We start from the raw sequence: 13033 nt of genomic DNA on the forward strand, positions 1-13033 counted from the left end.
ATACAGTTTAGAATTTTAATTAGGAAAGCTTTCTAACTTAGAGTAAAAAAAGTATCCTGAAATTTTACTTTAAACTGTACATCAAAAATATACTGTACAAAATCCTGTAAAAATAAAACTATTTCAGGCAGCTAGCGCGACAGAAATAGACCGTAAAAATATAACAGTTTTCTCCTGTAATTAAATGTTTTTCTTGTAGATTTGACATTTTTCTGTGATTTGACATTTTTTACCGTATTTAAAAAAAAATACATATAAAAATCTGTACTTCTGTAAAATTCTGTAAAGTGACAGGTTTTATTACAGTGTAGGCCTTTAAATGACTAATCAGCAGGACAGATTGAACAGATTGTTCCAATGAAGTGTCTGATCAAAAGAGTTTGTTACACTTGTATACGCAGCTAGATCTCACAGAATGATTGTTTACTTCCTAAATTAACTTTTTAATTTGTTTATTCAGAAGCAAAGTAGCAATTCAAATACAAAATAACATTCAAATACAAAACATTTTGTGCAAAACATTTTTATCTGAAGCCGATACTCCTTTATTAAGTATTTGGTCAGTTTCAAAGTTTTTTTACTCATTCCATATCAGTGAATGAGTCGTCGCTTTTATGTTTACCAAATCAGGCCCCAGAATATCACAAATATGAGTTTTTGCTGTTGGTTGTGTTAGATTTGTTTTCTCTCCTGTCCGTTGATGTTTTGAATTATGAGACAAGGGCACAAGTGTATTCAATAACTGCTAGAGATTGGTTATTGAACAACAAAGACCATCTTGTTTTTAATAACATTTCATCCAGGCTTATCTAGGCTAGGTGGTGGATGAAGCAAACTGTTATAATTTCTATTTTATGTTCTGGATATGTTTGGTTTGATTAAAGTGTCTGTATGTTTTTCTCTTTACATTTAGTTGAAATTAGGATATTTTGTTGTTTACTGTATGTGCATTATTGGAAAAAAAAATTGCAGAGGGAATCTATTAGTAACTCAATGGAACATTCATTTGTGAAGCACAATAAACAGTCAGGCCAGATAGCTAGCCAACAACCACCCAAGACCAAGCCCCCCCTCCAGACACATACACATACCCATACCCATTCAAAGTCTTACAAACATGCCATCGTGGTGCACTGTGTGAATGTTTGTACACATGCAAGCTTATGTTAGTGAGTGCATGTCTGTTTTTGTGTGTTTTTGTGAGTGTGTGTGTCAGTCGCATGGCATAGCCCAACCTCGAGGAACTGCAGAACTGAGTTGGTGAGAGTGAACAAATCATGTTAATTGTTCGGGGAAGACTATGAACGTTAGACCTAAGATGAAGGCAGAAAAGGAGTCTTTTTCTTGGGCATCGGCCACTTTTGCGGCATCACTCCTGTTCATTCTTGTAGTTCTGATTCACTCAGGTAAGGGGTCAAGTCTAACTTTTTACTGAAAGACAGCGCTTGTTGACATTTGTCAAGGGCTTATAAAGGCAAGTGGTGGCAAGAGTAAAGACAGATTTGTTTTAATATTGTGCCTTTTTAATATAAAATAATGCATTTCAAAGTCATATTAATATTTTTGTAATTAATAATACAGACGGATCAGTTATCTACACTGAACAGTAAAAACATGCCATTTTAAGTTTAATGGGCTAGGTTTATAAACCTGACCCATAAAAATGACTTTAGGTCGGAAATCATTTAGTCCTATATTGAATCGATATGAATACTTTTGTTTTAATTATATTAGCTAATTTAACATGAATCACATGTTAGCTGACAAACGATTTTTCAGTATTGTTTATCGTCTATTAGTATAAATCAATGTATATCTTCATTTCCATTGTTTATATATAAACTATTATGCATCAAATAATTTTATATTGTACATATAATCTCTAACATCTGAAAATTCACCCTGGAAATATTGTGTCCAGAAATGAAATACAGTTTTAATATCATAATCGTAAAAGTAAACAACTAAAATGTTGTATTTAGAATTTCCTCAATATAAAGGTTTCAGTTGTCGTGTCCAGTTCAGTCCTTTGCCTAGGAAGCACTGAACAGAGTCAGATGTGATAAAAGCACAAACACCACAAGTCACTAGATAGACAAAGCTGGGTGGACTTACAGTCTTCTTTATATTCCTATTTACAGCATCATGAAATCTAAGTCCTGTCTTGCATCAAAACTAGAAGCTGCTTGTGTTGTATAATTGGCCAATGTTGTCATCAGCAGTGTCACAGAGCTCCATGTGTCACTTTTCATCTAATCACCCTGATTGTTTGTTGCTCTGTGGTTCCTTTTATTGGATCCTTAGCCCATACAGGGAGGAAATTGGGCAAAACAATCCAAGCTTTTGTCTGCTCATCTCTGCTGGCCTTTCACACTGTAAAGCAGTTACCAGGGAGATGGGCTCTTTCCATACTTGCGCAGTACCTTTGGTTTGCTGGGACAGAGAATTCCAATTTCTTTATATTGCATTATGTTAATTAATAGGAGATATTGTTTCATAATCTGCATGTGTCACAAAATTGACATTCGTGGTGAACTTATATGGGGTTTTAATGGCAAGTGCCAAAACTGAAATCTAGACAGCAGGGTGTACTTATTTTGAACAAAATTTGATGAAATATTTTTTTTTCCATTTACAAATTCTGATTTTGGAACTGAAGTATAAGGAAGACAAGCCGATGTCACTTAAGGGGAAAGTACACCTAAAATTTGGTCATCATTTACTTACCCTTATGTCATTCCAAATCTCCTGCAGAGCACAGAAGAAGATATTTTGAAGAACGTTGGTATCCAAACAACATGAGAGCCAGTTGAATTCCATTGCATGGACACAAAACCAAAAAAGATGTTTCTCAAAACATCTTCTTTTGTGTTCCACGGAAAAAAAGTTCATATACTGGTTTTAAACTTGAGGTTAAATAGATTATAACATTTCTTTTATTTTGTGGTAAACCATCCCTTTAAAAAGCTACACAGGCCTATTTTGATGGTTAATATGACCTATCATCATCTATTAAATGGCTAAGGTGTCTATACTTCACTATAATTAAAATTGTGATGCAACTTATGTTTTTGGTTTTTAAGGTAACTATGGGTAAGATGGATTTTGGTTAGAGTTAGGGCTGGCAGTAATTATACAGTTACACAATAAGTACATAGTACGTACATGTTAAACAGGACTGTAAAATAAAATCTCACCAAAAGACATCCTAAATTATTCCAAAGTAGTTGTTGGGTATGTATGGCAGGTTAAAGTGTTCCCTTCTCTGGAAATGAAATCTGTGTGTGTTTTTATGGCTTTAAATGATTATAGTGAAGTCGGAGAAAAGCAGGGGGACACTACTAAATAAAACAGTTTATTTACACAGACAAGATAAATACAGAGTTTCCTATGTGTGTGGAAACTAAATGATAAGGGCAGAACTACACAGCAGTTACACATTGGTGAAACATTACCTATCTCAGGTCGAGGTAAATGAAATTAAAGCAGTCAATAGTTCATGTAGATCTGCAGGGAAAATGTGGATGCAGTTTTTTATGACCTTACAACCATTTCCTGCATTCTAAAAACGCTGGCTTTGCAGACAAATATAAACTGTGCATGTGTATGGCTTTTTAGCTTATATTATGACAAACTAATGGCAATTTCAATGAAAGGTTTCAATATTTTAAGATGTTTATGTTTGATAGGATGTGTTCAGGGGGTGAACATTACCACTTTAGAGACTCTGATCAGAGGGACAGTGGGTGGTGAAGCTCTGCTTTCTGTCCGTTACTCAAGCACCAGTCTGGATCCTCCTGTAATCAAATGGCAACTCAAGAGGGACAAACCCATTACAGTCGTTCAGTCCATCAGCACTGAGATCATTGGTAACCTGCGACCAGAATACAGAGATCGTATCCTCGTGTTTGAGAACGGCACACTGCTGCTCCATAATCTCCGGCTTTCTGATGAGGGCATTTATGAAGTAGAGATCTCCATCACTGATGATACCTTCACTGGAGAGGGAAGCATCGAGCTGACGGTGGATGGTAAAAAAGCTTTCTCAAATGACATTACATTTAAGCCAGGTTTAAAATACAAACCATGGCATTAACACAGCACCAAAAAGAGAAATTAAAATAATAACATGGCAACCATAACATAATTGCATTATTGTAATTAAATCTTTCTAGAGCCAATCTCTAAGCCACACGTCCACATGGCCTCCCCCACTGTTCTGGAGTTGGCTGAGAATTTCACCTTAAACTGCACCCACGACACGGGTACTAAGACCACCTACAGCTGGACAAAAGGTGGGAATATTTTACAAAACGAGACACGCCTGATCCTGTCACCTGACCAGAAAGTGCTGACCATTGCACGCGTTCTGATGGTAGATGATGACGTCTACATCTGTATGGTGGAAAACTATATAGGTAGCATGAAAAGCCTACCAGTCAAACTTACAGTTTACAGTAAGAATTTCTATTTTAAGCATTCTTTTATATTTGCAATTGCTAACTTGTGAAAAGACTTACAATTTTATTTTGCTCCCAGAAAGAAGCTCGCTTTACATCATATTGTCTACAGTGGGCATCCTCTTCCTTGTTACTCTTGTAACTGTGTGTGCCTGCTGGAAACCATCAAAAAAGTAAGATGTTTCTTGTCTCTTTACTTTTTCCTTGCTTAATTTAAGGACATAGGTGTAAATAACCTGCAAAATATTTTCATTAGGAGATCAAAACGACTGAGGTCAAAAAACATGATACCAAGAGCCATTTCACAAAACCACCACATCCAGTATCATGATGAAAAGCCAGAGGGTATGTCATTAAACTATTATTAAACTAAATGTTTTAAAACATCTTCTAATGCACTTTTACAGATTAAATTCTGTATAGACTGGATGTTTTTACCGGTATTCCTGTAACTGATATCAATTTAACCACAGCAATAAAACATTATTTGCCATTTAAAGGAATGTTTTAGGTTTAATACAACTTAAGCTCTTTCACAGCTGTGACAGGCAGAGACTAATAAAACTTAAAAAAAATCCAATAATATAATCTTGAATAGGGCCATGCATTCCAGATGATGTGCAGCTCAAGTTTCTCAATTAATGTTTCTAAACAAAAATGTTTGTTTGTGTTGTACAGGTGTGAATTCTGAATTATTCTTTTAGTGGTGCTCTTGGATAAATATTTCTCCACAATTTAAATTAACTGAATATGTCTTGCTGATATAATTCCGGTGGGAGGAGTTTTGTCTATGTTAACTTTGCTAATTTGAAAAATTAGATGTGATTATTAAATTAGAGCCCTATAGGTCGTTTTGAATAAAAGCATCTGCCAAAGGCATAAATATGAATGTCAATAAATATAATGTCTTGTATACATTTATGTTAAATTTTACCCTATTGCCCGCAGACTTCAATGGAAGTGCATTACTGTAAATCCAATTTTGCTTCATATTTCCAAACCAGAGAGAAGTCAAATTTATTTTATATAATAATAATTAACACTATGTGACAGCTGATAGTGACAGAGCTGGTATTACATTTCTTTTGTATTGTATCAAATAAGAAGTGTAATCTAAAAAACATAAAAAATGACAATATCTTAACATTACAATATATTATGCCATGTTCATGCAATATAATTGTTCATTATATATCTAGATGATGCCATCCCAATAATGACTGATCATGAGCTGAGGAATCCTGTATCGCTCTACATCTTAAAAGAGGTAGTTTGACGTCATTATCTACACTTAATCTCTCAGCCCACCCTTTTTATGTTTAAAAATAGATTTTCGAGTGGTCCATTACCTCAACAGCGCTGTCTGTGATTCAGGCAGCAAAAGTTGAACTCAACCTGGACGCAATCTCAGAATGCTTCAAAACATTCCTTTGTATTTTACATTTATATTCATGTATTCAGCATATAGTCTAATATAGAAGAGGTTATTAGATGAGGCTGCATATTTGCGCATAATAAGAATGGCAAGAAGTGTGGAGGAAGTATTAGGAGCCATGACCACACGAAAGTGCATAATTCCATTGAAAGCTTGTAGGCGTGTGCAGACTGTAAATGCATGCACTTGACACCCTCAGGATTCTCCAACTGGTGAACCAACATCAACATGTGTAACATGCACCTCCAACAGTAGCATTCCCCCAAGCTACAGCAGCTCTGTTCCTCCTCCATCCGACTCATCCGAGCCACCGGCCCGCTCCTCTCGCAGATACCCCCGCACCCCCTCTAAATCCCCGCCAGCACACCGGCACCGCAGGAAGGGACACAGCCAGAGCCCACCAGCCCCCTCTCCTTCTCGCAGCAGAGGGTCGAGTCGCTCTTCATCGGTGACCTCGTCTCCAGCGAGAAAGTCTGAGAATCCACCCACCCCTGCACAAGAAACCAGAAGCTCTCCAAAAGTAGATGCAGATCAAGTCTGCTGAGCCTCCATGCTGCAAAGAGACAGATATGTTTGTAAATATGTAAATACACATAACGAAGGGTCTCAAACAAACATTTCCAAATTGTTTTGTTTTTATGTTAAGACATTTCTTATTCAGATGACCTTTGTGAATGTTATCTAACATAGTAGGGTCATGCGCTTAGAGATGCCTGGGTACCAAAATGTGATTATGCTGGCTTGACAAAACAAACATGCTGTTATTGCACAAACCCAGGCTAGAGTTTATTTTCTAAATCCTTAATGCAATACCGAAATATTCAAACTGTTATCTCTTCCTATAGCTTTTAAACTACAACCCATTCACTTTTTGAGTATCAAGCAAACCTTTCAGTCTGCTCTTGCTAAAATTGGTACAGGATTGTCCTTTCTAAATAGTAAATTCACTATAGAAACCAAGTTATACACTGGCAACCACTTAGAACACCCTAGCAACATGCCAGAACACCTTAGCAACTACACAGAAAGGGATCTCCCCCTTTCTTTTCAAGTTCTGTTATGCAAACTCTATAGGACTTGTATAACCTTCAGACTGTAAACTTCCAGGCAAGGCATTGTCAAGTCAACAAAATGTGTTTTGATGAAGTTCCGACTTCTAGTTTTAGCGAATGTAAACAAAAATAGAGCTATTCTGTATTGAATGTTAATAAAAAAAATACCAAACCGAATCTTATTTGAATAATATCTCTCTTGATGATAATCAAAGTATTATGTAATGTCTCTGTGGCTGAAGTTCATACTGTTCCTAAAAAGAGAGAGAGAATGTGCTTGCTGATTCACACAAAAGACACAGAAGACTCTTTGTTGTGCATGGACACAGTTTATGAAAACAAGCATTGTTAAGGTTGGAATGTTGTTTTTGTGTTGGTACCAATGTATGAATTATTAATTGAATAGAAATACGCAAAAGCCACAGGGAACATTGATGGGTTACCTTATGGTGCAACAATGCTAAATCACAGTTAAACCACAACGACAAAACATCAACGATCATGCAAATACAAAAACAGCAAAATGAATAAATTGACCCTCTCCTTTCTTATGTGCTTTTTGGAATCAGTCGCATTTAACATATGCAGAGATGTGATCATGCAAGTCACTTATTAAATCTCAGTTTATCGATAGAACTTTGTTGGAACTGGCGCAAATTGTTTACTTTCCAGAGCTTTGTGAAGTAGGCCTAGTTTCTAACTCTTTTTTACATATAAAAACGTTAACAAAAAACGTGTTTGTAAACAATTTGACGAGTGTTTTTTTAACAAACTAACAATAAACACGGAACAGAAATAACTGGGTACTGTGTTTCCTACCGAACAGATGTTTTTGAGCACGTTGGGGGCGGGGCTCCTGGTCAAACATCTAAAGTTCTCTAATGACGTTATTTTAGACGAATACAATCGTAGCTTTTCGAGCGATGGCCAATGAATTGTAAAATAGGCGGGTCTAAAATGGTCGTTAGCGTCATTGACAACGGGATGTCATTCTATTTTAGTGAGTTTTGGAGCTATTTCAAATTTATAACCTTATAAATTGCTTCGGGAAAAAATGGCTGAAACTTCAGTAAAAAGATTAATCGCCGTGTTTTTCTTTTGGCTCTGTAATGCGGTCTGAAGACCGAAATCGACTTGCTAAGAGTAACGTTAACTTAACAGTCAAACAGTTCACTGATGTTCACACGGCGAGTGCTAAAAGACAATGAATCAACCTCCAACAGTTAAGGAAAAAGGTTCGAGAACACTAAGGAACTTCGTAAAAGAAAATAAAAAGTTAAGATCTGGAAACAAGAGAAACGTCACTTCGTTTGTTGCAAACAAGGATGTGAAAGTGTTGGCAGAGAGGAACCCAGCTGTGGCACCTGTGGGGGCTTGGGTTGAAAACGGACACGAGTGTCACCAACATCCCGAGGTAAAACAATTATTTATATGCAATGAAATTTAGACAATTTAATTATATTTTTGTCTGCTATATCCTGTAAACTCTTTTTGTGACAGGTCCGCGCTTTGCTCACCGAGGAACTTTTGGAGGAAACACGACGAGAAAAAGAGGAGAGTCTGCGCAGATTTCAGGATGCAGTTCGCATACGTGTATCTCAACAGGCTCGTCTGCGCAAACGCCAGGAGCTGCTGAAATCATATGAAAACGTAAGAAATGTGTAACATTTCATACGTTTATATACATAGCTTTAGACAATGTCTGCATAATTATTACATACATTTTATTCTTTACTTCATTTGTCAATTTTAGGTTGAATGTGAGAGCAGAATACTGCAACAAAGCAGCAGAGTAACCCAGCACCTTACACCGCAGAAAAGTCTAATTTCTTCTTTTGCTCATGGGGAGCTGGCTGTTTGTAGTCCCAGCTCTCGCTGTGTCAGTGCTCGGGGGCTGGAGGCTGCTGATTCTAGTCAACATCATGTATGAGTATTTACTGCATCAGAACATTAATTTTGTTCTTACACGTGGAATATTCTGCATGTCATTTGCTTATTTCCCCCCACTTTTCAGGTCAGTAAAGTGATGAAGGGGGTACGACACAGGCTAGCTGCTTGTCAGACAGTGCAAGAGACAGATGAGCTATCGCAGCTACCTGGTGGAAAATGGAAAGCATCTCGAACGAAAGATGTGAGTCACAGATGATGCATTTTCTGAGACCTGAAAGTTCAGTGTGTTTAAGGATTAATGTCTTTGCCATTTGTTATAAATGAATCACAGACTTGGAGTGATAAGGACGAATGTGTAGAAGGTGCAAGGGATGAAGAGAAAAGTGAGCAGGATGTTGAAGCGGAGGAGGAGATACCATTGGTGGGGCAGCCTCTGAATTTACACCAGCACATAAGAAAGACTGTAACTTTTCAGAATGATATGGTGAGATGTTGTGTTGCCCTGACTTTAGTCAAACACTAATTAGAGAATCCAATGACCCTTCATAGAGCATCTGATACGTATGTTATACCAAAATGGCAAGGACAACTACATATTCTATTATGTTTCCAAGTAAGGGGTTCTTATTCCTGAAATATAAGCCCTCATCATTAAATCTCAAACATTCTAAATGTTGGTGTTGGGTAAACATACAGCAAATGAAACTCGAGGGTACCCAAAACTTACAATGAAGTAGATGTTTTTGTATTTGTCTTGGGGTCTCTTCAGGTCTGCGAGAAGATTCTGAAACAACAAGATCTAAACGGTCCTTCTACAGACTTCAGTACTGACTATAGAGCGTCCCAGGTCCTGTGGCCACATGAAAATCAGGAAGAGATGCAGAAGCAGCAGGTAGAGAATCACAGAATATTGTGGAGAATATTTCGTTTTGAAGTTTTTAAAACTTTGCTAATATATCATGCAACTGACAAGCATAACTGAATTCTATCCAAGTGTATTAATCTGTTTTGAATTTGTTCAGGTAGAATTCATTTTTTCTAAAACACAGCATTGTTTTGTTTAAACCGTTAACTCATTTGTTTCAGAGGCAGTCTCACTTTCTCATGTACCGCCGGCTCTTCATGGATATTGAAAGAGAACGTGTGAAGGAACAGCAGAGAGACAGGAAGCATCTGAATAGAACGGCTAGGTTAAATGTCATGAGACTTGTTCATGAGACATTTTCTATCACAACCTCACATTAACATGTTTCAAACGTACTGCCACTAAAGTTGCAAGGCTATTTTCGATACATTTTTCTGTCATTTCCACATGATGATTACTCACTTCTCTATAGTTTTCTCTTCTGCACTATTCAGACTATGATAAATAGCTTTCCTGTAGCTCAGTGGTTAGAGCAGGGTGTTATCAACGCCAAGGTCATGGGTACGACTTCACAAATAGTATAATGCAATGTAAGTCGCTTGGAATAAATGCATCTGCCAAGTGCATAAATGTAGAAAGAAATGATGAATGACTGACTGTTAAAGACTGAAAACAACTGTTTTGTTCCTGAAATGCAGAAATGCCTATTACACAAAATTAAAAACACATATAATAGCCCACTGCATTTCCATTGCAATATAGAAGCGAGCATGCAAAACAGATATACATCTTTATTTTAAGTTAAACATAAGCACGATCCGATTCTTTAAGTTCTATTAATGTGACTCTGGACAACAAAACCAGTCTTAAGTAGCAAGGGAACATTTTTAGTAATCGCCAAAAATACAGGGTATGGGTAAAAATTATAGATTTTTGTTTTATGGCAAAAATCATTAGAATATTAAGTAAAGATCATGTTCCATGAAGATATTTTATACATTTTCTACCTTGAATGTATAAAAACTTTATTTTTGTGAATGGACGGCCTGCTACAGTGCCTCTAATTAAGAACTTCAAAGCCCATTTTCTCAATATCTTGCCTTTTTTGCACCCTCAAATTCCAGCATCGTAAAACATTTGTTGTTCCGGCAGATATAGTTGTATACTTACAAATCATATATCAATAGAAAACTTATTTCCTCAGCTGTCATAAGATGCAAAAATCTCAATTTCGAAAAATTGACCCTTAAGACTGGTTTGTCGTCCAGGGTCACAAATGGGGTCTGGTGAGGTTCCCCTCAGAAAAAAAGGCATCATATCAAATAATAAGATTAAAGATTTTTTATTTCTCACATACACAGTTATAGAGAATTTACAACCAGTGGTGAAATGTAGTTCAGGTCAGCTCCAAATACAGAGGAATTATTATCAAACACAAAAGGAAAAATAAGTAATACAAAGATAGAGGGATATATAGTTTATGATAGAAGTAACTGTCAATATTTACATGAACACGAATGTGCAAGAGAATGTGCATACAGACAGTAACACAAGGTGGTTTCTTCGAGTACAATGAGTGAGATCAAATGATGTTAACGCAGTCTTCCTTCACTAACTCGAAGAACTTTCTGCTGTGTGTAGGATTAAGAGTGAAAAGGAGCAACTCAGGAAAGCTGAGGAGATGAAGATAGAGTTGCAGCGACGGCAGGAGGAAAAAAGAAAAGAAATGGAAGAGAGGGAGTGCTTGATATTGGAGCGATTGAGACTGGATGAGGATGAGGCAGCAGAGGAGGTGAAGAGAAGAGAAATAAAGAAGAAAAGCAAAGAGACCAAAAGGTATTTAGTGCCAATATATGAATGGTCATGCTATGGGCATGTTTATCATAATGTTTCAAATTGAAAACATCTAAAGAAAAAGTCTAAAGAGAAGTGATAAGATATTATATTTCTGTGACAGGTACATTGAGGCCATGCACGCTCGAATGAAAGAGAAGTTGGAGAAAAATAAAGTAGATCTGCCACCTCTTTGTTGCTGTGGAGACACTTTCTGGGACACCCACCCTGATACATGCGCCAACAACTGTGTCTTCTACAACAATCCAAAAGGTTTGTTTGCTCAGTGTGCATAGAAAAATATTTTTAGGATTTGATGTGTAAGACAGTAAACTTCTGCCCTTTAGATGCAAATATCCTGCAGCACTGTTACAAAATGAATACCGTGAAAATCCAGTTTGGTATTTATTTTTGTCTACAACACCACAATGCGTATGCGTATTCACTGACTGTGAAATCCCATTGATCCAAAATCCTGCTCCACATAACTAAACTAAATTTAAACCACATTCTGACTGCTTGTTAAGTTTAGTCACGAAGCAGACAAATTCAATTCTGGAATCTTGTCATATCGTGCTTGGTATAGCATAGACACTGTACTACTCATAGTGGCATGACTTGAAATTCAGTACATGTTGGCCCTATGTCGCACTGTTGCCATCTTTTGTTTTTCCACTTTGTATGTCAGAACCTATATGTATTTTTACAAGACTTTGTGAAGTTTAATTATCTGATTCATTACCTCTTTGTGTAATTAACTACTCGCCCTACTCTCTGATGTATGGTTCTTGAAGTTATAAATGTAGTTATTGATCTCTTATGTTTTTCAGTGTATTCCCAGGCTATGCAGTCTGTCTTGCTAAACTGTGATGTGAAAGATGGAGGTCTCGGACAATACATTTCTACTTGGAAGACACAATCCATGTTTAATCAATAGTGGCCCATGTCTACTGTATATTCTTCTGTAGTTACATGTCAATAACTTACAGTGTTTATGTTGTAATATTTTATGATTGTAATTTATGTTTATGATTTTACCTTGGTTCTAAATGAAACAAAATACCTCAATGTGAAGAGCATTTTAATGTTTATGAAATAAAGATTTGATTTGATTTACAGCATTAATTTTTGTTGGATTCTTTATTCACTTTTTCAGGTACTACTATTAACCTGATCACACAGTAACTGATGTAGACGGACATACATTATTGACATTATTTTCTGTCTGTGTAAATGAGGAAGCATTACATTTCATTCCAGACTGCACCGTCTTAATTTCCACAGCAAATAAGTGTTATTTTTAGTTTATTGTCTTTATTTGGCATACAGCTGAAGTACAGAATTTCGTTAAGCAACTAAGCAGAGTTATTGTACAACGAGTTACTGTTTTGTATCAAGTAGTTACATTTTATGAAAATAAATGACATTGCATATCAGGTGCTACTAAAAACAAAAAGCACATTTTGCAGCGACCTGTACCTGCAAAATGTGTCTGTGT

At 36.5% G+C, this 13033-nt stretch overlaps 2 protein-coding genes across 3 annotated transcripts; both read left to right on the plus strand.

Moving 5' to 3' along the window:
• The first annotated feature begins 1118 nt into the window (after window positions 1-1118).
• On the plus strand, window positions 1119-7733 carry hepacamb (hepatic and glial cell adhesion molecule b). Its single transcript, XM_056746909.1, has 7 exons — window positions 1119-1406; window positions 3690-4031; window positions 4176-4457; window positions 4540-4633; window positions 4717-4805; window positions 5660-5727; window positions 6095-7733. Exons 1-7 carry the CDS (start codon window positions 1301-1303, stop codon window positions 6437-6439), a joined length of 1326 nt encoding a protein of 441 aa, XP_056602887.1. The 5' UTR covers window positions 1119-1300; the 3' UTR covers window positions 6440-7733.
• A 181-nt stretch (window positions 7734-7914) lies between these two features.
• Window positions 7915-12656, plus strand: ccdc15 (coiled-coil domain containing 15). Of its 2 annotated transcripts, none has more exons than XM_056746908.1 (10): window positions 7915-8361; window positions 8448-8597; window positions 8701-8871; window positions 8962-9078; window positions 9169-9258; window positions 9607-9729; window positions 9924-10027; window positions 11344-11538; window positions 11660-11808; window positions 12366-12656. In XM_056746908.1, exons 1-10 carry the CDS (start codon window positions 8152-8154, stop codon window positions 12470-12472), a joined length of 1416 nt encoding a protein of 471 aa, XP_056602886.1. In that variant the 5' UTR covers window positions 7915-8151; the 3' UTR covers window positions 12473-12656. The 2 variants fall into 2 exon arrangements, with proteins under 2 accessions (XP_056602886.1, XP_056602885.1); XM_056746907.1 differs by having other exon boundaries at window positions 7917-8361; window positions 9169-9321.
• Window positions 12657-13033: the final 377 nt, after the last annotated feature.

This window comes from Triplophysa dalaica, chromosome 4, assembly GCF_015846415.1.
Source record: "Triplophysa dalaica isolate WHDGS20190420 chromosome 4, ASM1584641v1, whole genome shotgun sequence".
Classification (NCBI taxonomy): Eukaryota; Metazoa; Chordata; class Actinopteri; order Cypriniformes; family Nemacheilidae; genus Triplophysa; species Triplophysa dalaica.